The sequence below is a fragment of the Chaetodon trifascialis genome, chromosome 9, assembly GCF_039877785.1.
Source record: "Chaetodon trifascialis isolate fChaTrf1 chromosome 9, fChaTrf1.hap1, whole genome shotgun sequence".
NCBI lineage: Eukaryota > Metazoa > Chordata > Actinopteri > Chaetodontiformes > Chaetodontidae > Chaetodon > Chaetodon trifascialis.
In genome coordinates, this window is record NC_092064.1 from 24976210 (window position 1) to 25003715 (window position 27506).

At 40.4% G+C, this 27506-nt stretch overlaps 3 protein-coding genes across 4 annotated transcripts; 1 reads left to right on the plus strand and 2 right to left on the minus strand.

Moving 5' to 3' along the window:
- Positions 1 to 5341: 5341 nt before the first annotated feature.
- Positions 5342 to 11267, minus strand: LOC139336201 (transcription regulator protein BACH1-like). Its single transcript, XM_070970190.1, has 5 exons — positions 11166 to 11267; positions 9609 to 9866; positions 7192 to 8358; positions 6895 to 7101; positions 5342 to 6532 (listed from the first exon to the last, which is right to left on the minus strand). Exons 2-5 carry the CDS (start codon positions 9846 to 9848, stop codon positions 6137 to 6139), a joined length of 2010 nt encoding a protein of 669 aa, XP_070826291.1. The 5' UTR covers positions 9849 to 9866; positions 11166 to 11267; the 3' UTR covers positions 5342 to 6136.
- A 124-nt stretch (positions 11268 to 11391) lies between these two features.
- Positions 11392 to 17079, minus strand: usp16 (ubiquitin specific peptidase 16). Of its 2 annotated transcripts, XM_070970188.1 has the most exons (18): positions 16807 to 17079; positions 16533 to 16599; positions 16254 to 16444; positions 16065 to 16168; positions 15860 to 15972; positions 15508 to 15740; positions 15331 to 15426; positions 15089 to 15219; positions 14892 to 14979; positions 14296 to 14377; positions 14063 to 14154; positions 13925 to 13978; positions 13631 to 13798; positions 12795 to 13479; positions 12459 to 12553; positions 12196 to 12282; positions 11944 to 12091; positions 11392 to 11858 (listed from the first exon to the last, which is right to left on the minus strand). In XM_070970188.1, exons 2-18 carry the CDS (start codon positions 16591 to 16593, stop codon positions 11737 to 11739), a joined length of 2550 nt encoding a protein of 849 aa, XP_070826289.1. In that variant the 5' UTR covers positions 16594 to 16599; positions 16807 to 17079; the 3' UTR covers positions 11392 to 11736. The 2 variants fall into 2 exon arrangements, with proteins under 2 accessions (XP_070826289.1, XP_070826290.1); XM_070970189.1 differs by lacking the exon at positions 16807 to 17079 and having other exon boundaries at positions 16533 to 16728.
- Positions 17080 to 17091: 12 nt separating this feature from the next.
- Positions 17092 to 21607, plus strand: rwdd2b (RWD domain containing 2B). Its single transcript, XM_070970191.1, has 4 exons — positions 17092 to 17634; positions 17730 to 17797; positions 18743 to 19111; positions 19210 to 21607. The coding sequence occupies exons 1-4, from the start codon at positions 17422 to 17424 to the stop codon at positions 19460 to 19462; spliced, it is 903 nt and encodes a 300-aa protein (XP_070826292.1). The 5' UTR covers positions 17092 to 17421; the 3' UTR covers positions 19463 to 21607.
- The last annotated feature ends 5899 nt before the right edge of the window (positions 21608 to 27506 follow it).

A 27506-nucleotide genomic window follows, 5' to 3' on the forward strand; every position in this document is an offset into this window, starting at 1 on the left:
ACACTCCTGGTTTAAATGTCTGCAGGCCCTGTCACACAGATTAGAAAATCCTGCAGATGTAATGAAATTCTTCTTCCCCCAAATCTGACAGATAATACTGAGCCTTGCCTGTTTTGTCTCTGCATTATAGGACTTTGCATCACATTCAAAATGATGTGAGAAAATTTCAGGTTTGAAATAATTATGCCTATGACTAAGGACTGTTGAGTGGGATTCATAAACAACAATCATTACCTCAATTTATAATCACTATGTTTTTTTAAGAGATGTTTGTCCAGTGCCACATCATAAATACCTACAGTGAGTCAGTTAACAAATGGAAAAGGTGATTCTGATTATCCCACGGATGCTTTTTGAGATTTTTCTTGCATTATACACAGAACATTGCTCCAAAATGATGCTAATTTGGATACGAACGCCCAAATATTTAATGAGAATCCAGTGTTAGTGTTGCATTCATAGTCAGTGAAGCATCACCAGTGTGCACATAATGACACTGTTGCTTTCTGTGGCTCGTTTGTATCACTGGAGAACAGATTTTAATATTCAGACATGACGGTTTAACTGTTATTTGCCACAGCTCTTACACACTTGAGTGTAAGATTTAAATTCAGACTGACTGAGCGTACTTGCCCACCAACACCACCACCAACAACAACAACAAAAAAAAGATGCTTTCATTTTGACATGAATTCAGGACTCAGCTGGTGCAGACTTGAACTGTTCAGGGACCACCAGCGTGTAATACAGAAAAATCAGACCAGAGAAGTTTACAATCACTTGGAGCTCCACTGTGAATGTGTTTTTCAGTCCAATGGATGCTTGATTTTTACCACAACCTTTCAGTGTTGTCTTTTTTTAACCACACTTTGCTTCTACAGCTTTGTCCAATATCTATCCTTTTTTACAGTTGATTCCTTTCAGTGCTGTGATGGAGGACCTGGGTATGTCAAATCCAAGCAAAGGGCAGGGCAGGATTACACAGTATGCTCCTTCACTGTACAAAACACACCTTAAGAAGAGGAACACACTGCACCTCTCTAGAGTAATGAGTTTTTAATTAATTTCATTTTAATTATGTTTGATTCATTAATATATATTTATTAATAAAGATCAGTCCCATATGCTTGTAAAAACCTAAAAATGTTAAATTGCTCATAGAGTCGCACTTTCAAACACCAGCAGAAGTGCTTCAGCTGAATTGTACAAGTCACCTGGTGATTTTTTTAACTACAACTGAGGACACTGATAACATTTTGTAACCGATGTCGCACTTAAGTGAATCAGCAGCTGAGCATATAACTTAATTCTGGACAAGAGGGATTCTCGCTGTCCAGCTGCCACTTATAATGTAGACAACCATTACAAAATGATTGCCATTGTACTCTGTCGACACCAGCACACATCAAATGCACCATTGACCTACATTTTAAGACTGTTTGAGGAATGATGGCTTTCTTTAAACATTTTTTCTGCACGGCTAAGCTGAAAAAAATTGACTGCTTAATCTGACTCTCACAACAGCGAAGCTAATTAAAAACCAATGTACTTGGCAGAATGCAGGCATCATTCTTGCTTTTCCAGTTAGCTCCTGACAATGATAAATTCTGACTATTTCCCCATGACTGCTTAAGTAGTTGTTCTCTAATAGTGCATGACTTCTTTGACAGATCTTGTCCTGAAAGGCACTTTTTCCTTGTGCTTTTAGTGTTACGAATGCAACACAGTCAGGACTGTTAAGAAAACAAGTGTAAATGTAATCTGTCACTGTACAACCAGCTGTTTGTTAATCTGACAGTTGCAGACCAGGGTGCTAGCTAGCTGGGGTCGGCATGTCCCCTGGTTTCTCTCATTTCTCTGGGAGATTACAGTATTATGGTCTTCATTTATATAATCCTGTCAATGGGATACAGCCCCCTCTCAGCACTACCCCCAAAATGAAGTTCATAGTGACTGCAGCATGTAATCAGTTAGGATACAGTAGCTCAACAGCTTATAAGATTTATGTTGTGTTGCAAGAAGGTCGTGGACCTTATGCTGCAATTCATTATACAAGTATTGTGTCTTTCTCTAGGATTTTGACCCCTGCCAGAGAAACTCTTAGACCATATGGGTGTCCACTCCTCAGTTCTGCATTCAGGGGTCCATGACACAAGTCACTGAAGTGCCGATCCTTATTTAAATCAAACATGATTTATTCTTGCAGTCCATAAGAAGGAATCTGAAGGCTAATCGACATGTCAGCCTATAATCTGGTGTTTACAGAAGTGAAGACCAATATCATCATATCAAGGATTTTAGTTTATACTGTTCTGATGTTCCAACAATTGGATTTTGTGCTTCTTTTTTTTTTTTTTTTTGGACAACTCATGTTTGTCTAAAAATGAAAGTGGACATGGAAAAGTTATTTTAGCAACCACAATCCTGTAATCCTGCTTGTTTAACAAGACCTACGAGATAATGTTTGAATCTGTGGCACCAAAAGAATCAGTCAGTCTAGTCAGCTCCATGAGTATCACATTGAATCATGTCAGTTTTATTAGCATAGCATACATATCCTCTGCTTTAGCAAATCAACTTCCAGATGTTTTAATTTCTAATCCTTGTTTTCCTCCTCACCTCCGGTTTCCTAATCCTTGCTACCTAAGTACTGTGGGGTCTGTTTGTCAGAGGATAATGACTGGAATCAGTGAAAAGTAGGTGAAAGGGAGATACATAAACCTTTAAAATAAATACATTCATGAAAATAAAGAACTGGTTATTTTATTGACAGTAACTTCAGCCAATTCAAACTGCCAAAGTTTCATTCTGATTATAAGAATAATTTCAATGAAAAAAACGAGGGCGGTGGGAAGAAATGACAGAACAAAGTCAGAGATCAGCCAGATTTTTGGTTAAAAAAAAAGAGGAAATATAGGCTCTGACACAGAAGATATGTCAAGACAGACACAGAGTTCAAGGGGGCTTTGCATTAATCTCACGTTGTAATGACAGTTTAAGGTTTTGGTATTCTGATGAATTCCAGGATTGGGCTTAAACTGCTTTCATTTTGTTCGCTGGTCTTTAATCTTCTAACCCTGCGTTCTTAATCAGAACTCAGAGCAGGTTTTTAATCTCGCATGAATGAGGCCGAGGATTATGGGCCTCTGACCTTGCCATGCCGCACAGCTGCTTCCTCCTCAAATCAAGTTTCTCTTCCTGTGTAGCTTGGAAAAGAGGATAATCTTACTTTTTGCGCTACAATGCTCCAAAATCCAAACTCTGCATAAAAGACACAAACACCGGGGAAGAATCCTAATTTTTGAGAGGGAATTTCAGAAATGGGCCCAATTCATAATGCTTTGGTATTTGAAGGTGATGCCAGTTTTGACAAGTATCGACGTGAGGATTTTCTACAGAAGTGTGTCAGCACAGGGAGATGATATCTTATCTCTGTGGCATTATCATCATCTAATCCTTTTGACTTTTAGATGCAACACCACTTGTTGAGTTTGGAGTCGCAGCTTTGTGTGTCAGCGTGTGTGCGCCGACTTCTCAAAGATAGGTACGAGTTTTATTATTCGGCTCAGGGCTGCGGTGTCATTACCACTTTAACCTTAGGGACTGTTCCGAGGGAAACAATGCCATTGATTTTTCTCTCAGTGTCCCCAGGTGCTCCACTGGCTATCTGAAAGGACACAAAAGAACAAGGGACGCACTGCTCAACCTCAGAGGAGCAGAAGATTCATATCCAAAGACAAAAACATCTAGCTTCTTCAGTTTTTAAGAGGCTTCCTGAAACGTTCCTCTGTTTGTTTGTTTGTTTGTTTGTTTGTTTGTTTGTTTGTTTGTTTGTTTGTTTGACTTCACTGATGAAGAGCCTCACTACTATGAGGGAGCACTCTGACCAGTGTCAGTTCATATCATAGCTCTGTGGACTACAGCGCTATTCATTTTCCATATATTTAGCTAGTTGTTTACAAGAATAAGCATCAAAAATAATCATCAGTTGAGGAATGTGGAAAATAATGAACTAGTACACATCAGGATGAAGCAGTTATTTTTTCTGGTTTGTAATTACCTTTGTGTACCTTATGCTTTGACCTGAGATGACTTAAATGTGCTAAAAACAAGAACTAGGCTGCAGTGATCCAAGTGAGAGGATCTTTATTCTTTTTAAACTGATGAGGATGATACAGATTGTTTCACAGCAGCTGTCACTGAGAGGTCTTTGGAGAGCAGCCTAACGTGCCATTTTAGTGGCTAAAGCAGTGTTTTTTCAAACGGGGGCTCCAGAACCTCTTCTTTCTTGTATATCTGATTTATTTCATACTTCTTTGTGCTACACTTCACCACAAAGAGGCTTCCTGCAGCCATACCTACACCACCTACAGGTACCAAAAGTGTCTGCAGCAATGAAGGAATACAGAAGTGTCGATCTCTGCCATTTAAAAATGAGGAATATCTGCTGCTTTGGGGATATTTGTGTGGTCAAATGACGCTACAATTGCAATTAATTTTTTCCGTTTATGTGTAGGCTTCTTTCTTTTGGTGGCACAGGTTATGTGTAGAGCTGATTTAATGACTGAAAAGCTTCTCTCTTTTGCCAAATCTGCAGCCTATTAAACATGAATGTTGTGAATAAATAAAGTCCTTTCGATGACATGCTTTACTTCCAAAAAAAAAAATGAAAGCAATGTGTGAGGCTGCACAAAGACGTTTATTCAAATGGCAATCCCAATCATTTTTCATATAAGAAATGCAGAGTATTTAACTGTGTATTTTATTTTTCACTGATTTACAAGTGTGGAACATGCTTTGATTTGATTTGATTTGATTTGATTTGGCTTGGGATGGCCTCTTCTCTGAATCTACAGTATATTGAGACTTCTAACCTTTCATTTTCCAGTTTCCTGCCTGTGGAGCCTCTGGGTACCTTCACTCTTTCCACAGCCATTTATCAGCCTCAAGTCTGCATTCAATTTCAATCCTAATTTAGTTTATAGTTTTCTGAATGACACTCTGGATTACTGTAGACCTCATAAATCCATGTTCCTCCTTTCAAGCTCAGGGCCAACTTTCTTTCTGAATATCATTTCAGTGTTATTGTGTGTCCACCTGTGCTGACTGAACAGTCTTACGTCAGCTATAATCCACGTGTTTTTTTTACTGGAATTTAAGGCCCAAAGTTTACAAAAGTTTTGTAACTTCAAGCTCTGAGGTAGAAGGATCTGTCATAGTGTCCTAGTCCGTCAATTAAGGGTCAGCATAGCTTGTGAAGTGAATAGAGCTGTACTTCCATCTACTGGCCAAACTGAGGTACTGTGCATCAACAGAGGGGGAAATATTCCGACTTCCAGTTAGTTGAAATAAACAGTGAATGCCAAAACGTTCTTTATTTAAATCTGTAATCCACGAAAGCATTTAAGAAGAAATACTCAACATGAAGACAGACCTAAATGTAAGACAATGCCATCAATAAGGGTTCTGGGTTAATGTGCAACAGTGCTTTAGTCAAGAAAATACTGTACAAAGATTGCCTTTATCTTTCTGTTTTCATGCTATACTACTGCATAAGGCACGTTTTGCATCAAGTAACATAAATCTGATGTTCTTCACTAAAACTTCAGACACACTGGAACCATTCCTCAGACATTCATTCAAACTATGCACTGACATTCAAATAATGCTGTTGAGAACTGATGCTAGCAATTGCTTATAATCTACTGTAAAAAGTTGCGTTAGTGCTGTGCATATTTAATCAAAGAATGAGCACAGTGGTGGAATAATACAGTATGAGTCAAGATTACAGTGACTGACAACTTAGCTTAAAATAAGAGAAATTATTATCATTCGTAACTGTGGGTATGCGTGTGCGTGAGGAGGAGAGTGCATTGGGTGTGAATGGGGAATTATTTCAGCCATAAAAGTCAGGTTATGAGTTTCCCTGAGAAAAAAAATTAAGAAACGTCCTCCAAATTTACAAATGGGAAGATTTTGGAATTACCTGAAAACTGTCTGCATTTTCAAAATGAATACTGGATTCTGTGTTTACTACAGTGAAATACAAATACAGCGAAGAAAATGTGACATTTACCTGTGTCACTTTAAGATACTGGTATCAGGCAGAAAGTCATTCAGTGAAAGACAGGCATATCTATCCCAAATGAGGATTACAGTAGATGTCCAGACAGCTGTTGAGCAGAGATGCGGGATCAGGGCAGCTCTGTGGAGAACCAGCCTCCTCTGTCTGTGTGCTGGACTCTGGTGCAGCAGTTTGAACTGAGCCTGAAGGCGGCTTTCTTGGGTCACACTCTGAAGAAGAACTTACCATTTCAATGGTGATCTGGGACTCCTCGTCTTTACCCATAAGGCTAGTGGAAGAGATGGGCAAGTCTGGTGAGGAGAGCTTGGCAAGAAGCTGCCAATGGTCCTGATCAGAGCCAGACTCGATGCTGACAGTCTTACATAACCCGCACAGACTCTGCCGCGTCTCCTCCAGGTTTTGCTCCAGCTCGGTTTGTTCGTCCAGCAGTCGCTCTTTCTCACTTTTCTGGAGAGAGAATGACAGTAAAGCTTATTCACTTCTTCGAGTCCTTGTGACTCCTGTGGCAACTGCGAGCGTATTTTATAACAATGCTAAAAGATTTTCTTCTCATACCAAAAGCAAACGATAAAGAAGTTGTATTACAATATTTTGAATTGTGAAGAATCCCTTTTAGAGATAGGTTGGGGCTGTGCCACAAACTTGTTCAGGAAAATAGAAGTCCTTCTATCCACCTTGCTGCAGTTCACACTGGTCACCATTAGATGGCAGTAAATGTCACAAAGTCCTTGTAGCTCAGGAGAGACAGTAAATTCAATCCTATCATGTTTAACATGTTGGGAATGCAGGACAAAATAAAGGCAACTTACTAGCTTTTTGATTTCACATTCTAGCTGGTGTATGCTGTCTAGCTTCCTTTTTCGGCAGCGCTGTGCGGCGACACGGTTTTTGCTTCGTCGGCGGACATCATGGACAAACTCCAACTGATCCTGGGTCAGGTTATGATGTCTCAGAAGCTGCTGGAAGGCACTCCGGCTCAGCGCTGTGATCTGCTCCACTGGGAATGGGAGCTGAATCTGTAGATCGCAGGGTTTTTAGGAGTTAGACTATTTACCTCAACATTTCCAACCATCAATAAAAAAACATTAGCTGTGTATCGCAATGACCTCTGCTGCTCTTTTGTTGTTGGCCTCAGTATCTCCATCTGTGTCCAGATCTGAGTCGTCCCCAGAGTTGAGTGAGGAAGACATGTAGGGGCTCTTCTCTGACTGGGACAGGCTGTCATTGCGTGGAGCTGGGTCATCACCTCTCTCTAGCTCGTTGAGGAAGGGACAGTCTGCTACACTGGAGCTCAGGTCCAGCTGCTTAAGCCAATGAAAGTCTGATGCTTTTCCCAGATTGTTTTGGTCCATGTGATTCAGGGGTAGTGGTTGAGCCTGAGATGGGCATAGGTCAGACCAAAATCCCTTTGCCAGATGTTCAGCCACCTCCCTCTCAACGCTGCTCCTCTCCCCAAATCCCTCCTCATGGCTTAGAGCAGTTAGTGTTGGGTCTGAGAGATCACCTGCCATCCTCTGTTCAAGGCCAACCTCACTCTGCTCTAATAACTCACTGCAGTCTCCCGCCCCTGATGTGTTGAGTGGACATGAACGGGGGTTACAGCTGGTTTCAGCACCAAGCGTCTCAACAGTCTGTTTAACATCGCTGCCTGCTGGCTCAATGAGTTCTGGCGTATTCACATCCCCCGGAGCTGACAGCTCACAGGGTAAGCCACAGCCTGCCAAACTCAGCTCACTCTGACTACACACATCTCCTATTTCTAAAACGTCTCTTCCACAGTACTGAGAGGGGGGGTCTGCTTTGTCAGATTCTGGACATGGCAAAGACAGCATGGAGCATACACCATTTGCTGATAGCTCCAGAGATAAGGGGGCCATTTGCGGGCCACAGTTCTGCAAACAGAAGTGTTCTTCCCCGCTGTTCGCTTGACCCTGTGCGCTCTGAGGACACTGTGATGGGAAGTCAGTTCGTTCATCACCACTTGAAGGCACTGAGCTGTGTGACTCAAATGATTTTGGTTGGCTGCTCTCTACACTGGAGCCAAATCTGGCACTCGGATCCTGGCTCTGACAACAAGCTCTATGCCTGACCTCCTGTGAAGTTCTTTTGCCTTCAGAAAACTTTGGAATGAGGAAATCAAAGCACGCGGACTCCAAGTTATGAAATCCTAAAAACTCAGCACTGCGGTGAATGGCATGAATATTTTCTTTGGTGAATGGCAGCTTCGACGTGTAGGCAAACTGAAGCAAAGGTTCAAACCCCTCAACGGTCACCTGCAGGAAAAAGAGAGACCACAAACTGGTGAGGTACAATAAAACTCACATCACCATAAATTACTATAATATGACAATGATAGAACGGTGACCAGCTAATAGGATATCCAGATGTATCCAGATCTCACAGTATTGACAGACAACAATATAAAGCTCAGTGGGTATATATACATCCTTCTGAACAAGGCTTGAAATAGCATAATAGTATACTATTCTCTGCATGGCTGACACATGTTGTTGTCACAGACTTTGTGGTATAATAATAGTAATAGGATGAAACATGAGGCTGGAGGATGAAAAATTAAAAAAGTAAAGTAAGATAGAATAAAGATGAAAACTAAAGACAATGCTTAACATGAGATGGAAAATAAAACCAGAATAAAATAATAAAATATAGGTAAAAACAGACTGCACAGAATGCATAAATTCAAGTAAAATACAACAATTTAAAAGAATTGGAGCAATGCATGAGCACGAAGCTTAGCACCAAAGTTTCAGGCCTATAACAGGAAGTCATAGCTCGTTAAAGGCCAATGTGAAGAGATAAGTTTTTGGCTGTCTTTAAAATATTTAGCAAGCTGGCTTCTCTGTTTTCCAGAGCTTTGGACGACTGATGGACAACTGACAAAGGCTGCATCCCCACATTTCTTTTGGCTGTTGCTGGCAACCTCAAATAAACCAGCAGCAGATGACTGCAGTGTTCTTGAAGGCAAATAATGAACAAGGGATTTAGCAATGTAGCTTGGAAATAGCCTATTAAGGGCTTTGTATGCAAGGAGGAAACAATGTGTGCACGGGCGTGAGTCACATTTCAGGGGCTGTCAGTCATGCTACACAAAGTTATCTACTGCTAGAAGGAAAATAAAAATCGCACTGTCTGCATTTCACACTGCAAATCCCAATTTAGTTTTGTTTAAAAACTTTTGGGCGTCTGGTCTTCCACATATACGCTACATGTACAAATACTGCAGCTTTGTTACGTGTCATGTTACATTTTAGCCATTCACAAAATTAACATGGACGTCTGTAGACGAGCTCCCTTCTTTTAGGATACCAAAAAGTGCATTATTAATCTAAATTTACATGTGACATGATAAGTGTGTTCAAGTACAGCGCTTCAATAGTGGCACATAACAGTAACTATTTTCTTGGTAATATAAGTGTAACTAACAACACACTCATGCAGACCAGGTATTTTGAAGTGTCAGTTTTTGCCCAAAAAACCTTCAGCTGAACAGCAGGACACCAACCTCATCAGACAAGGTGATGATGGGATTCTGTCTGGTGACAGTGGTAACCCTGCTGTGAAAATATTCGCTGCAGGAAGCCAAGACAGAGCAATGGGCCCGAAAACTCCTGTTTTCCACTACCACCGTCACATCGCACAGGATGTCCTGCTGCCTCTGGTCATTCAGACACTGGAGAACGTGGGCGCTGTGCACTGCGGACTGAAAGGTAAACACTGACATGCGAGGAGCTTGGAGCGACATGGTTCTTACAAGCTCGGCCTGTGTGACAGAGGGAAAAAAGCATAATGTCAAAGAAGAAAAAGTCACAAACGCATCACGATCGCAAAGCAGTTTGTCAAAATAAACCTCATGAACTGATGGAAAAATAGGCCATTTTTAGAGCAAGCATGGCAAAAATTCATGCATTCCTGCTTTCTGGTTTTCTTTTCTCCTCTATGATAGTGAGTGAAACTAAATATCTTGCTGGTATGTTGAAACAAGACATTTGAAGGCCTCACCTTGGACTTGCATCAGGCATGTTTCACAGATTTTCTCAACCAAATGATATAATCCACAATAATCCACAGATAAATCAATAATGAAGTGATCAGTCACTTGTTACAGCCTTAGTGGAGTCCATCTTTAGCAGGAGGTACAACGCTGCAGTGCTATAACACACAACCATATACGGCCACCAAGCACATTTTTATCTTGATCCTCGAGGGCTAGAGGAACATTTCAAATAAGTCACCTGAGATGGCTCTTCTTGGCATAATTGAAATACCTCAAAGCATACAAAAAGGGAGCTAAAGGTCAAGTAAAACTACTGCAATTGTACTTCTTTTACTGTCTTGTCACCTCAGGAACTTTAAGCTACTTAAGTGATATTATTGTTATGAGCAGTGGATAAAGCCACAGGACAGTCAAATGACCTGTCCTTATGCAAAAACCGTGACTGTATCTTCTCACTAAAGGCAGTTATTGATAAGGTAACAGTTGGCTACATAGTATATTATAACTTCGTCACTGATCATTATTACAGGTGATTGCTATTGATCATCCCGCTTCAGGTACAGCATGCTCCATTGCTTCTGTCTGACTTCACGTAAGACAGAAACATGTTCAGTTCAGTAATTTATGTTAACACTAAGTTACTGAGTAGGATGAAGGATTAACTAGTCAGCTGACTGACAACATTTTATTAGCCAGCTCACAGTTAAATGCCAGTTTGTTGCTGATCTGGTGGATCGCTCTTTAACTTGGGGGGGGGGGCAAGTTTAAAATGCTGATTCATGTTAAGCCAAGTTACCCAACTGGGCCTGGCGGAGAAGCGTAAAGTGAAAGAGAAATATCTAAACTCAAGCCAAAGACGTCACGATACTAAAGACTGATAATATTTTATTGAGGTGATAACGTAACATTAATGGTCGATGTTGTCCATACGGAAAAGCTTTAAGCTAGGCCAGACGGTTAACGTTAGCTGTCACTGTTGCGAGCGAGTTTGCCACCATCTAACACATTCAGAAACATTAGCTTTTCTTTTTAGCATTCATTATAAAAGGCCAAATGTTCACTGACCTGCTATGTCAGCTTGATAACACTGCCATTGGTAAATTTGGTGTAGACGGTTCTGGCCATCCGGAGCGTGACTTTCCTGTCGTCATGTGACGAACTGCTAGCACTTACTGCGCATGCTCAGCGAGAGAGTCAGAAAGCCAGCACACATGACAGGAGAAACTTTTCTAATTCTGAAGAATTTCATTACATGATATTGATAAAAATAGACATAAATAGTTTTTACAAATTACTTTTCCACAACTTTAATTTATCCTGGAATTATTTTTGTTATATATACAAATCCAATATCACAATCTGTTCAATGTCCACCTTGACTCTCCATTTTCACACCTTGCCATTTTCAAATGTGTGAGAAACACACAGCTGTTCTGTTTAATACTCGAAAGTGTGACAGCACTGTGGTGAAAATGCCAACACTGTCAAAATGTCCCTTCTGTAGAAGCAATATAATTTCATCACAGCCCAGTTTGAGTCAATGTCAAAATGGGCCAAGGTTGGTCAACTGTTTGAAGCTGAAGCAGCAGCAGGTTGGTTTGTTGTTTGGAGTTCCTGAGTAGTGAGGATGGCTTGATTAGAGGATTCTTTCATAGAAGAGGAGGTAGGCTTGGCAACTCTGGACTTTACTCTCGCTCACAGGCTGAACGCTTGTGTCACTGATATGGAACCAGGATCCTCTGGGTGGCCCTGCATCTCCTGAAGGGAAGTAATGAGTTAGTGGAGACACTTAAAATAACACCAAGTTTTTGATTTATTGATTGTCAAGCCTGAGTACACCTACCTTCTGCTGCAAGTCCGTTGGATGAGGATTTAGGGCACTCAGGTCGTATTTTCACATAGGCTGTGTAATGACCTGACCTCATTGTTCCACTGTGCTCTACAATACCGTACAAGGTGTACAGAATCTGAGTATCTCCCTCTGTCATGTTCTGTGTGGAGACATCTTTTTATTAGTACAACAAAATATTATACATTCATAAATAAGCCCACATGATTAATGATATTCAATAAAATAATTTAATTCTATTATTACCTTGCATTTAACCCCACAATAGGGAGCTAGGTCCAGTATCAGGGGGAACTGGACATGTCTGTTCACTTTACAAATACTGTATCCATTCTGGAGGAAAAATATATTGACATTGAAACAAGTGTTTCATCGCCTTCCAAAAGACACAAAACAAAACAGCATCTCTTGCTCTTTAAATAGCAGCTTCACAGCTGTGAAAACAGCTTGGCTGACAGTCAGCTGGATCAGAAGTGTGAAAACACACACATTTTCTTCTACTGTTTTACCTGTTGAAATCTCTTCAAATGAAGGGTGAGCACTGGTGGCGGAGAGGAAATCAGCATTTGCTTCAAGGCATCAGTGTAGACATTCTTCTTGGATCCTAAAGAAAGCACAAATAAAGATGATATACTTATTGATCCTCAAATGAAAAAAAGAGTTGCTTAGAGGTTGCAAAACATGAGAAAAACAACCAAAGATATACAATTTAATTGGCTTCTTGCCTTGATAAAATTACTGGATTTATAATGATGTGTTGCACACATGTTGTGGCTGTACGCTTCAAGAACAAAAGCTTATCAACAATAGGTCAAATATGATGATGGAGAGAACTTCCCCCGTACCTCCTGCTTGGTCTTTGTTTGGCTGCTGTTTAGTGCAGGTGACACAAAGCAAGCTGTTGTTCTGCGTCAGGGTTTCCACTTCTGTGAACTGAAAAAGGCATGACTGCACTGAACACTCCTGTTTCTCAGGGGCCGTCCTGTTTGCCAGGGTGCGGAAGGCCAGCTCCGGGTCCTGATTCACTACAGTGTACTCTTTAGCCTCCAGTGGCTCATCTTCACTCTCCATGACTTGGTTCACAGCATTAGGGTCTTCTATGAAGGCGTCGTCCAGGGTTACTTTCTCCATTTCACTCACCAGCTGTGTGTCTTCTTCTCCTTCCTCATCCGCGTCAGATGCTTTGTCATCGTCTCTGATGCTGTCCTTTGAGTGCTGCTCCTCTGACAAGACGGTAAAACGGTTGCTGACCGATGACGTGGCCGATGAGTCGCAGTCAATCACTGAATCCTCGTCCTCTTTTTCCTTCATATCCTGGAGTGCATCAAGGTTCTTCAGGTTCTGTTCAGACACACTTATTTGTGCAGGATTTCCTTCACTCAGTGAGGCTTCTTCGGGCATTTCACTGTTGGCATTTTCACCATCTTTTGCATCTGCAGGAAGATCTGTCTGCTGGCTCTCTGTGTGGCTCGGAGATGTGAGAGTGTCCAAAGTGACTCTGCCCTCAATCTTCTGCTGTCTCTTTTGATGCTGTAGGCCAAGACCAGTAAACAAAACAGATGATTTAATTTATTCTGCACAATGATTCAACATCCATCCATCCATCCATCCATCCATCCATCCATCAAAAAGGTGAATTAAGCTAAAATAAATCAACTTCATCTAGACACAGTCAGTTCACCTTTGCTTGTTTCTTTGCCTGCTTTTTTGCTTTTTTCTGCTGGTACTTGCTGCCGGGCATGGAGGGAGTGTCATCATTTCCGTTGGTCAGAGCGGGGCTGTTTCTGCCATCCTGGCTCGACTCACTGGTGTTACGAACTCCTTTTTTCTGGTTCTTCTTTCTGTATGCCTGTAAGAGGTGGTCACAAGAGGGCACATGCATGTAACACAAATAAAACATGAACAAATAATGTCCTAATGAATTGTCCCAAAAAAACAAATAAATAAAACAAAAATACACTAATAAGAGTTTTACCTCATCAGCAACAGGAAGGGAAAGATCCAAAAACATCTCTGTGACTACAGACACCTGTAAGTGCAAAGCAGAGGCCATTTACCTTGACAGCAACACGAAACTGACAGATTATCTTAAATGTTTGACATCAGCACATACCGTTTTACACTGCTGACACATTATAGTGCTGGTCATTTCCCCTCCAAAAATGTGGTCAACAAAGTTTTTTGGAAATCCATTTTTCTCGTACTCTGAAATCAGAACCTCATTGTCAGATCGCCGCGTCCTACGAACAGCTGTGCCAAGATTGTATGCTACAGTATGATGCAACATCTTCTTCTGCTCACATAACACTGACTACAAGATGTTTCATTTGTCGTCGGTTTACTGACCTTTAACTAGTGTTTTCAGCTGTTCTCCATCTGTGCTTTTTCTAGATTCTTTCAATGCCTCCATGATCCCTGAGCTTACTCTCTGTAGAGACAAACACATTCATTAATTGTGGGTCATAAAAATAACATTTTGACAAACCAGAAGAGGAGATCTTGGAGATAGAAAATGCACAACACTTTCAAAGAATCTCAATCATTTCAGCTTCTTAACACTGCGTTCTTGTAAAACTTCCGCTCTATGAAAATTAACCAACCTATCAAAGTAGGTTTCTGGGAAAGCAAAATCTCTAAGGTCTTTAAATGAGGGGGGGGGGGCTATTTAGCCATGATTCTTTGCATTTCACACGTAACATGTCCTCAATTTGTGACTAAATTTAGAGTCTGAATGACTTGCTGCCAATGGACCTGAAATAAGAAATCTTCTGTAAGTGCATGGTGGACTAAACTGTGAATCAGCTGGCTGTTCTGATGTCAATACAGTGTACTGCCACGCCACATTTGCCACTTGCAGGGGTAGAGTGTCCTTTTCAAGTGTAAATCCTTCACCAGTGGGATATACTGTATTCAGAGAGATTTGCTTAACACTGAATGCATACTTTGATCTCCTCAGCTCGCATCCCATCCAGAAGATAGCGCAGCAGTTCCTGGCTATCTTGCTGCTGGAATCCTTTGAACCTGGCAGCCCTGCAGAAAGGAGACAAGACAATGAAAAAAGCTTAATGCAGTGATGGTAGGAGTACATTTTGAGCACAACTTTAGGCTCAGTTTCAACTGAACTTGTAGTCGCACTCACTTCTTACAAACTTGTGAGAATAATTCCCGTGGTGTTACCACACCCTTCGTGGATCCCTGGATCTCATTCAGCAGTTGACACATAGCCAAAGTAAGAGATCCAGGCTGGTCCAACTGCACTCCAATAGGCTCCTGCAATCATAATACAAACAGGTTTTTAAGAAATAAACAGTGCATTTAAGGCAGGATAAATCTACCACCTTACAGTTAAAAGCAAACATTTTAAGAAGAATGGCAACACACCAGATCTGATGGGGCAACAGGTTGAATGTCAAGACTCATTTTCTCTTCTGTCACTTTGTTGAGAGTCTGTCTTAAGAGCTGTGTTTGAGAGAGATTCTGAAAAAGACAATGACAGCAATTAATAGTAACTCCAGGATTTGGGACATCTGTCAATCCAACTCAAGACTAAAATCCTACCTGAATGACTGCATTAAAGAAACATGTGTTTCCAAGGTTGCTCAGCCCTTTGACTGAAATGCCACCAATGTTTTCAGAAGTGCCAGACTTCTGTGACTTTCCAACACTCTCTTTCTTGCCATTTTTCTTTTGGCAGTCCTTGTTTTCTTTGTTTTCCTTATCCTCACTCTCCTCTGTGTTCACAGAATCTGTCTTCTGCTCAACTTCCAGCAAGCCGTCTTCCTCCTTCACTCCTACATAACCGAACAGAGCATGATTACAAAGACATGCAATTCCAGTAATAGAGTTTAACTAAAAAAAATAATAAAATCTATATACACATAGACACAGTTAACTTTCCAATGGGACCTACTTTTCTGCGGCCTCTTTATTGAATCTGCAGAGGTTTGTTTTATTAGGTTGTTCACCAGCTGAGCCAAATGTCCAGTTCTGGAGTACTGGACCTCATCATCACATATGTAACACCTGGAAGTTTGGCAACACAAAAGGAAAAATTACTTCTCATTTCAAACACAACTTAGGCCTAAATGATTAACACACCACAGCAACGTACTCACCACACACTCCAGCTGTCCAAACTAATGACCAGGCAATGTGGATCTGACCGTGGAGTCTCATAATGTTTGATGGCGTGCTGGTTTTCAGAGTTTCGTCCGCATCCCTTTTGGAAAAGATGCATACGGTCATTTAACCAAATGTCACTTCATCCACTGTCAAAACCCAATAAATGGTTTGAATAAACTCACTCTATGGCCGCATTTCAAGCACATCCACACCCCTGCTGTTTGTTGCTCCACTTCAGGGTCCTGCTGCAGACTGGTGCTGATATTTTCTTTATTTTCTTCATGCTTACAATCCTGACAACTCGTACGATCAGAATTCAGTTTCTTTAGAAGAGTTTGGTCTGTTCCTTTCTTTATATGTCTGCAGGATGGACCTATAGGGATAAAAAAATATCCAAATAAAACACAAAGTGGCCATCCACATGTTATCATATGCCATAGAGATAATGATATATTCTTTACCTGTTAGGTCAATTTCATCATCCTCTCTGGAGCTCTTGTCCTTCCCCCTTTTCTTTCCCATTTCCACCTAACATTAAGCACAGGTACAAATGAATGGAAATCAGACTTAACAGTAGTCTGAAGTAACGTTAGCTTCGGCTAATAGCTACTTAGGTTAAATGCTGCTTTAACACAATGCAGTGCCAGTAAAGTCAGTGGCAGTACAGTCAGTGCCAGAAGCAAATCAGTAACGTAACATTTAACTATGACCCTCCTCAGAGTCCAATCAACTTACTGTCACAAAAAGCCTAATTTCTTGTCTTCAGTTTCGTTTACTTGGTGTGGATGAATTCACAAATTCAAACATAATTCACTTTGTTTACTAACTGCAGCAGTAAAATGTCAGACTTCATGTAAGAAAAGGGTCCTACAAAGTTTCAATTAAAACAAAATTAAAAAAAAATCTCTACGCTGATTTGGCAGAAAAATCCCAGCTGACACATGGAGACAACAGAGGAACAGAATACGGCGGTGTCGCTGTTTCTGTTGGTCGGTACGTGTGTTTCCTGTGTGCGTCTCTAAAAACGGTCCGAGTTGAAACAAAGCTTGACAAGCTGCTACACCAGCGGTGCATGTATCTCAGACATTCGGGTGTCCTGCCTTTTCAGCTCATTTTGTGTAGCTTGTTTGAATATATCCAATTAATGTGACGCGTTTAAGAAGATTTAAAGCGAGTTACATTTTAGTAGCTGGTAAACAAACAGTATGTCAATCGTTAGCCGAATTATAAATGCCATGTGGCCTAACGTTAACTTAAAGCGTCAATATCCTTGACTGTGGAGACAGAAAGCGGTTTAAAACAGTGATTGTTTACGTGTAACACTCCCGAAGAGCATTTGCCTTTAGCAGCATGTCTTACTTGGAGTGGGCAGAGTCTCAGCTTGCAGAGATAGAGCTGCTGACGAGCATGTTTCCCACCCAGGAAGAGCTGGAGATGACAGACCAGCTGGCACTCGCTGAGCTCAGGGACTATGTGGAGTGCTCAGATTCAACAGACAGACCTCCACCTTCCAGACCTCAGTTTCTCATCAAACAGAAGCTGGACAGCTCATGCATGGAGAGGGTAACAGAACAACTGGTTGTCAAGATGTGTCATTGTGATTTTAAGTATGTCCTAAATTAGTTATTTGTCCCGTCTTTTCTTGTTGCTCCACTCAGACGGATGTCATTTTATCCTGTGCTTATCCATCCGAATATCCCAGTGTCTTACCAGAGATAACAGTCAGGTAAGGCATTATCCATCTTTGATGTGTGCTGAAGGTGACAAACTGTCAACATATGCAAAACAAGACCTTACATAACTAAATTACTTATTTTATAATAATTATGAACTGTGCACATAATTTTTATTTTAGAAAGCAGTGTTGCGAAACTGCAACACGGTTGATTATATAATATAATGTTAGGGAGGCCAATAGAGACCACCGACTGGATATAAAGTTTTACACACACTCAGTGTAGAGATTCGTCTGTGTTGTTATTGCAGGCTTTCCCAAAAGAAATATTCCATTTTAAGGGTCATGTGTTAATAGCATCCGATAATGAAATGTCTAAGCGGCTCCTGCAATTTGAGAGCTTACAGTACTGTAACATTTCCTCCAAATTTCCATGTCAAGCAGACACTGATAACTCAAGCATGGACATTTCAACGTTTCATTCCATGCAGCCAGCAGCAGGAAGCAGGAGCCTGAGCTGCAAAGAGCCAGAAAGAAAGGCCAAGAACGACAGTGTAGCTGGTGTGGTCTAATGATGAGCAGCAGACAACTGATACAGATGGAAACAAGGGTTTGTCCTCCTGTCTACCTAAGTTAAGAGGCCTGTATCTGACACAAACCATTAAATCTAGTTTTCATAATACAGATAAGTAAACTTATAGTAGATGTAGCAGCAAAGAGATTATATGCTTATCACAATGCAAAATACTGCAGCAGCACTAAAGAAATAACTCACCTTGTAACTTTCTTCTAGAAAATGTTGTATTGGCTGAAGTCATTCATATTGATCAACCTCCCGAAGATCTGTTATGGTTATTTTGCGCAATGTCATAGTGCAAATACGCTTCTTCAGGATTTCCACTAGAAGTTTTTGCCTCCAAGGATGGAAACTTCCAGTTCCAAAGGCCTTGAATCTTCTTTGAATCCATCTTACAGCATGTTTTATTCCTGCCCTAGGTGTACTGGTCTGAACAGGGCCCAGCAGACACAGCTCCACACAGATCTCAACGCATACCTCATGGAAAACTGCCAGGGGGAAGTGTGTGTGCTCTCCGCTGTGGATTGGGTGAAAGACAACCTGCAGCTCTTCATTAATAAGAGCTTATCAGCAGCACCGGCTCCAAAGAAAGAGTCTGCCTCTCCGTGGCCACAGGAAGTGTTCAGCCGACTGTGGATTTACAGCCACCACATCTACAACAAGGTGAAGAGGAAGAACATCTTGGAGTGGTCCAAGGAGCTGGGCCTGTCAGGATTTAGCATGCCTGGGAAGCCTGGTATTGTGTGTGTGGAAGGGCCTCAGCCTGCCTGCGAGGAGTTCTGGTCCAGGTATCTTAAGTGTTGTTATTTTTAGCAGCTGATGTCACAGCCAGAAGCCTGCTGAGGTGCCAGGTTTATTATTTTCCAAACTTTTTCCCATTTCACAGAGTCAAGGTTCTGACATGGAAGAAGATCATGATTCGACATAGAGAGGATATTCCCCTTGATCGTGAGGTTGAGGACAGCCGGGCTGTTCAAAGCATAGACTCCCTGCGCAAATTCACAGGCTTTGAAGAGGCAATGTTTGACCCCCATGGGAACAGAGGTAATCACATGGACCTTGGGCAGCTCTACCAGTTTTTAAATGAAAAAGGCTGTTGTGACATCTTTCAGATTTATTTTGGCATTGAAGGGAGGTAGTGGTCAGGCCTAGAGAATAAATATACATAGGGGAGCTGGTGCCTTGTCATTGAAGTCACTTTGTAAGTGTTTACTTAAAAATGTAAATCCATTCAACATTGTTTTTTCGCTTTGTCTCACATGCAAGCACACAAATGTATTGTGAGCATATGGTCAAGTGTCTGAAAAACTGACGTAAATGAACCACTTTTTTAAGACCTTCATTAGAATAAAAGGCAGAAAGAACATTTCTGCAATTTGAGAAACAGAGTCCTCACACGTTTTAGCTAATGGGCATATTTTTCAAAACGAAGCACTAAAACGATGTTTTTCTTTGAGTTTTCTCAAGGACCTCAGTTGTATTTGCAATTTTAATACTCCTGCATGTGCCGCAGATCACACCTTGCCCTAGGTGGTTCTTTCCTCAGATGGCACCACTGTGTATTACTACCAGGCTATTAAAGGATTTTCAGGTCTGATACCACATTAATAATTGGACAACATAGTCAACAACATGCGAGATATCTGTTTATGAAATCTGTTGATTTTCCTCTTATGAATTATAGATAACAACCGTGGAAAGTCTCTCTCCAATTTTCTTTGACTGATTAGTTTTTAGATAAATTGTGCATAATTGTGGATTACACTCTGGCAATTAAAACATGCTGTTATTGAACATGGATCACATTTTAAGACAGCAGAGTTCAGATGTTAAAAATTAACTGATGATTCTACTGAAAATCAGCATATTGTACTTTTTGGTACCAGGACTGTCAGCATAGAGCTATATGATTTAAAGAATTCACGAGGCTGCGTAACTTGAAGATGAAGCCAAAGACAAATGTTCAGTAGTTTTAGGCATTGGAGTGAATTTCCTTCCAGATGTGTCTGGTCTGCATTGCCCAGCAGATGGCATTCTATAATCAGAGTTGGAATGTATGACATCTGTAGATGTGACCTGCTATTTCTGCATGTTTACAAGTTTAAGAGCTGCATTAAAAAAATTGAATCAGTGATTTGGCCAAGAACAATTTCAACTCCTATTTGGATCAACTATGAATATTACTCTTGTTCTGAAAATATTTCATTTTCATGAATCAGTAATACAGATGAAAGTGTCCTAAACATTTTCAGAGGAGAATATCTGTGACCTTGTACATTTCACAACAATATAGTCCTCTACGTTGTCCTATTTGTGCATCTTTTTAACAACGCTTTAGCCTTGTAAACCACATATCCAAGAACTGCGAACTGATTGGAGATCTGGAGACGGCCACGAGGCGAGGCTGCTCTTCCTGATTTGAGTCCCTGTCCCTCTTTTTGTCCGCTGGTGGTCCTGGTGCTGTTCTCTCCTGTCCCTCCTGATGTTACGGGTTCTCGCTTTGCTGTCAGATACGGACTCCAGACAGACTTCTAACCTGCCTCTTCAGAGGACTCATCGGAGGAATCTGTCTTTATCGCGGGGAGCTCGACCCCCAGGTGCAGCTCCAGCGTGTCCCTCAGGACTTGAGTGCTCTAAATCAGGATGAGCAGCCTCTTCCACATCCTCCTCCTGTGGTTGTGGGTCTAATATCGCTTGTTCATTTAGACTCTGACTGACTCGGTTGATACCTTCATCATAACAGCACTGTGTATGGCGATGACTAAACAGAGGTCCTACCTCTAAATAGCCAGGATTGATGCAAACTGGCTTTAGTTCATTTTTACTTCTAACTTGGTCACCCTCTCAGCTGTGGACAGATTTGTCACTGAAGTAAGGCTACAGAACAACCAGTCAGTATTTCAGGGAATTCCTTAAAAATTAAAAGATTAAGCAAAAATACATCAAACACAAGCACTAAATGTTCATAAAGCAACACCTTAACGCACAAATGAATCAAACAAGTGAGTTAATATTCAGACGGTTTGATTACTGGATTAAAAATGTGCAAAGCTTCTCAGTCAATCAGTATTTCTGCCGTAATACTGCTGAGCATCTCGGGACTCATCTGTGTGGCGTTTGGATTAGCTGGACATCACTCGATATGCCAGCGAATGAGCTGACACGAATCTTGAAGAATGCATCTTTTAAACATCATCTGTTGTGATTTAATGTACCAATTTGTTTCATTTCTTAATAGCTTTGATAAAGCAATGACCAACGGAGTATGAACTGCCAACTTTTGTAAAAAAAAAAAAAAAAAAAAATCAGTTGTAAAGGTTTTTTTCAATAAAGGATGTGGTTTTTACTCCATGTTTAAGTTGCTCCATTCCATGCACATATGACTGTGAAGATGCTTCATTGATTTTCTCTTTCATTCTTTCACTGAGTCTCTTTAGTTCCTCACTGTCGTAAGTGTTTAACAGCATACATGCAGAACAGCAGAGGACAGTCCTAAAGATTGACTTGAAATGTGTTGAGGACTGTTTGACTTACGGCTCACTAAAACCATCTGGTGCTCTTTTTCTTACTGTTGCACGCTGTGAATGTCCTCTTCCTTCAGTGCTTGGCTAAGTGAACTAATGAGTGGCACTTGTGATGTTCCAGTAAACGATCTTGACATCACCACAAATGGCTGTAGTTTTAACTAAAGCCATGATGAATCTCTGCCGTGAGGTATGAGTATGAAGAGCTAAAGGCCAGCATACCTCAGTCAAAGCTCACTGCTGATATCTACCTGCTAGATGTAAAAATAGTAAACATGTTTGTTGTAGTATACCGCTCAATGGAACAGTGTTATTGACCTGCACTGCAGCTACAGCCATAGTTCAAGTCATTAACACTACCTCTGATCAATGCAGGGCAATAACACCATAACAGGGCAAGTGACCACTCCTTAGCAGCTATATGATCTTCTTTGTTCGTCACTGGCCTGCAGCTTCTGTGTTTTCCATCCTGACTTACTGACTGATAAACAGTCCATTTGAGGTTGGACTCATGGCAGACTGAGGGGAAAAAAGCACATCAGTTTCTGAAACAATTCACTTTTCCGTTGGAGACTTTGACCCCCTAACAATATTTCTGGAGTCTCCTGGTTCTCATCATGAAGCTTATCATCCATATTGACTTTCCACAGATGTATTCACGCTGGATGTTTGACGCAATGAGCTATTGATCACGTAGCCTTGATTAAATGAGTCAGCCTACATAGTCCATAAAAAATACTGTATGTTTTTTGAACATTTCTTCCTCTAGAGCAGTGTATGATGCATGGCCTCTTTATGACTGACGGCAGCTACAGATGCAGTCTGCACGGCTTAGACTTAAAAGGGTTTCCATACCGCTGTTTTTGAACCTCGTCTGTTGTTTGACCTACTTGACCCGAAGCAGCATATTGAAGCAGAACACGAACATTTGATAGATGGTTTTTAACACACCATAATGTAGTAGTAAGCAGATTTAAGCGTATAATAATGGACACCCGTAGGTGGAGGCTTTAATGTAAACAGACAATGGTAGAAAATGTGTCTCCACAGGAGGAATTAGAATTGCTGACAAGTACTGTACATTAATAAACACTTAAATTATCTGTTACAACTACGTTTTAGTGTGTTATAAACCATGTATTATGTTTGTATATTCTTTATAAATGTTAATTAAAGGGACTTAAAGCGTTATCCCCATATTATCTCCCCACTATCGGACTACCTCTGTGATGGCAGAGGAAATAGCTTCTGGAGTTGATGCAGAGTAAATAACTTGGCAAATGACTGCAGAAATCATATCCTTCCTTCTTGCAGCCCATTCTGGCAACTCTTTGCGAAAATCATTTTTACTTTAAACTCCACACATGATTTACTGGTATTTTCCTTTTTTTCCATCATTTCAGACAATAACCCAATTCTGTAGGTCTATTGAACTGGTGATGCATATAATTGAATTAGTTTTGAACGTCACAGTGAGGTATTTCAACACAGGGATTTCATCATGTCTCTATAGCTGGCACTCTTTCACAGAGCCAAGCTAATATAAATAGTATTGTTTTGAATTACTTAAAGCTGCAAACACTGAACAGAAGGTTGTGATAGTATTATGATGAATTTCCCGACTAGAAATCTTCAAAGTCCTGAAAAAGATGGAGCCCTACTCCACCATTGCTTCGTCTGACATTATTCTGTACCTGTAAGAACAATATTTATTGTTCTTTGAGATTGTTGCAAATAATGCAAATAATCCACAGTTAAAACTGTACAGACTTCTTCTGGATAAGAATTAATCATAACATGTCTTGCTTAGATGTAGCACAGTTGTACTCCAGCGCTCCACAAGTTATTTTGGAGCATTAGTTGTGCTGTGATGTAATAAATGCAGTGACTTAAGCAGCTAATAATTTTTATAATGACACATAACCTATAATGCAGCGACTCATGTGTACAGTTTTTCACTTCATTTTCATTTTTGTAAGATACTCTATAATGCCGTTAATTGAACTTATGAGGAACATATTCATTTATCAAACACTTGGAGTTCAGCACTGATTTTGTTGTTGAAACTATCACAATGTCACAAGAGCTGCACGACAGAACTTCTTTTCACAGCATATCAGTCTTCTAATTTGCTGTGTGTCGCATTACCATTTTCAATTCAGCCAAAGTAAACTCGATAATCAAAGCAATTAAAAACACAATCAGTTGCGTTTCCAAGTGCTCTGTGGAAACTTGGCCTGGTAGCTCTTTGGGATTCTGGACTTTCTCTCCTGATGACCCCTCAAGGTGAACTCTTGTATGGCTGTCCATCCCTTGAATACTAAATATGGCTGAATTAAACATTTTCTCTCTTCTCACTACTATTGAATCAGTTGTCTTACTGAGCTGTCTGTCTGGAGTAATCCCTGAGGCTCACTATCACACTGACTGGCATCATAAAGACGACTGGCACGCTGCTCTGGAAGTATTCAGGCCTTAGCAATCCCACCGGTCCTTCCCCTCTTTTTGTATGTGCTCTTTAACACCTCTCACCCTATAAATCAAGATTTTTTTTGTTATTTGCAATGCGCTATGTCACCCCTTGACCAATACCATTTATCTTTTCAAGTGCTTTAATACAGATATAGATTTATGTTGGGATTTTTGTGCTATCACATTAGAGCAGATTTATATGTGATTATTTCAAACACTTTCAAGAGAAAAGATCAGGCATTTTGTATTTTTCTGTATACCATGCAAGTGTTTTTTTTTTTTTTGCTGACTTAGTTTTGGGGGATTTGGGGACGCTGGTGCATGATTTGGCGTTCATTATTAATTCTGCCAGAAAGTCACTATATCAGAAAGAAACTCAGCTGCACATCAAGGTACATTGCTCAACTAAATCTATTTTCAATGAACAACAGTCACCTGTGCTTAATGTGTTGAAAATTCCTGCCTTTAACCACCAGGGTGACGACCTTCAGCACCATCGTTCAAACAACGTGTTTAATGTTGGTCTTGTGCAACTTCGTTAAAAGAAATCCCTACTTAGAATTAGCTGTCTACATGTCAGATACACATATGTGCATGTAATTACTGACAGAACAGATGAAAATACAGTGCAAACAGAAGTGCCTTGATTCAAAGCATATGTTGTGTTACTGATGCTATTTTGAACCACAGGCAATTAAACCGAGCGCCATCGTACACCATTAATATACATGCTGAAAAAAAGGAAAGATCTAGCAGGAGAGGAGGACCTTGATGATAATGAGGCTGATACCAACATGTGATGTCCACCCACATTCAGACAGCTGGCATCCTGCAGGCACAACAGTTTGTCAAAACCTTTTCGATGCAGTGTTTACACATTATTATTCTGTTTGCATTGGACAGTATTTGTTATTTGAGAAGGAAATTCCTAAAATAGACTACACGGTAAAAATATTGTCATTTTCATTGGATATGTACTTGTAATTATTTTATTTTTTCAGTTCCTTAAATCATATTTACTGTTTCCCTAACCAGAAAAAAAACCTTCGGCGCACAAATTTATAACTGCAACTATCAGTTTTCAGAAACATGACACGTTCTTCCTAACAGTACATACAACAAAAGTTAGACATTGTTGCTTCTGGTAAAACATGATAATGAGCTTGTGGCATGTCATTGTTCCCAAAAATTTTGGCTTGTTATGCACTCATTAACTGACTAATTATTCCACATTCGCTTCCACATTCAACATGATAGTTCCTGTGTGAACACGCATCATTTCCTGTGTTCCATGGCAGACCGAACAAGGATAAATGGAAACCAGCTTTTTAAAAGGTTACAGAGCTTAAATAGATTGAACGACTTCAAATCACAACCAGAAAAAAGATCAAAATGATATCTGATCATTTTTAATGATGGACGCTCTAATAGAAATGCACCATTGTCTGTTTACTCTAAAGATAAACTACTCTGTTATGAAACGAATGCAAAGATTTCCTATAGCTGTCATTTTATTGGAGAAACATCAGTCTCCCACTCACTAATATTCCAACTTTAATTAAGTCTCTGGTGAGTTCCTTGGAAGAATCTCAAGTGCTCAAATCCAAACAGATGGCCTGCTATTTATTGCATACCTTATGCCACAGGTACTAGCTTTTTCCCTCCCCAAATGACTATCCAAGACAAGGCTTGCCTTTATGTACTCCCCTGGGCCTGCACAATTCAAAATTGAGCCAAACAATACAGAAAAGTTAGTTTTAATTAGATCTAAAAATACAATATAGAATAAATCAAATGGCAGACAGACAATCCCAGGACAGGCTATTTAAAGATGCACCACAGAGAATGTGAGTCAGTTTGGATGAATGAGTTTAAAATACAGTGGGTAGCCCTGTTTAATCATCAATCCATGAGCCTGCAAGTGGCCTGTTTCGAACAGCGGAGCTGCTGCCTCACAAAGTGGAAGCCCTCATGCAGCAAACAAGGAAATTGTATCTGACTGTACACATTCATCTAGACTAATGGCATGGTGATGCATCCGGTGGGATACACAAGCTCATGTTCTTTGTTCCAGATCATTTGACTCCTTCTAACTTCTACTCGCCCCTGTCACAAGAGGAAGTGTGAGTGATCTGTTTAATCTCATCAAATATGATTAGGCAAAACACATCTCAAGATAATATCCCACAGTCCTCGGATTCAGCAGCGATAAAAATGAGGCATGACTGTTGCAGCTGTAAGTCAAAAGGGGCTACAGATGGCTCAGCTCTGCTCCACTTATATTAGCCTTACATGCAAATCTGCTGTTTGAACATATATAAAAGCAAGAAACCATTTAAGGTAATCTCTATCTCTGGGTATTTTCACAAATTCATGAGAATTTGTTCCAAGAGTCTACCTGCAATGCCGGTTGGCATCATCATGACTCCTCTTCCAAGGTAGCAGCAATGTTGTAAACATGCCGTTATTATTCTACCCAATTTTCTATTACAATGGGCTGTCAATCAAAGACAAAACCATTTACATAAACAATGCAAACCCAGGCTTCTAAGGGCAACAACAACAGACTCCCAACACAGAAGTTCTGAAAATAAAAAGGAGGATATTGAAAAATTGTGAATTTCATCTTCAGCTGTCTGTTTCTCGCACTTCATCTTTGGGAACAGAGCAATGACTACGAGTAAACACTTCCAAAATATTTGTTCTGCCTGGCAGGCAATTTGAAAGATGACACAATATTGATAAAATTTAAAAAACAAACAAAGAAAAAACATACTGGGATTGATTTTTTCCAGTTGGGCATGTGATTATCGTTATCGGTAAATACGGCACTGACTCAAGGTTTGGAAGAACCATTGGGTTACTTCACAGTGTCACTAATACCTGTTAAATCTGTAATTAAAAACATGATCCAGAGGACAAACATTTCTTCATCAGTTCTGTGTAGCACACTGAATTCGCTTTGCAATCCCGCTACATCTTTGAAATCCTTTTATCCTTTTACTTCCTCAGCAAATCGCCCAGTGAATTACACAAGGCAATTTACATGCTTGGATAGTGAAAACAAGTGGAATTACTGTTATTTTGGGACAAAACGTTGTGCTGTTAATCCAAAAGAAGGATCACTATTTGTGTCAGGGTTGGAGGGCTTTTCATGCACAGTTTTGCGAAGGCTCCTCCAGTTGTC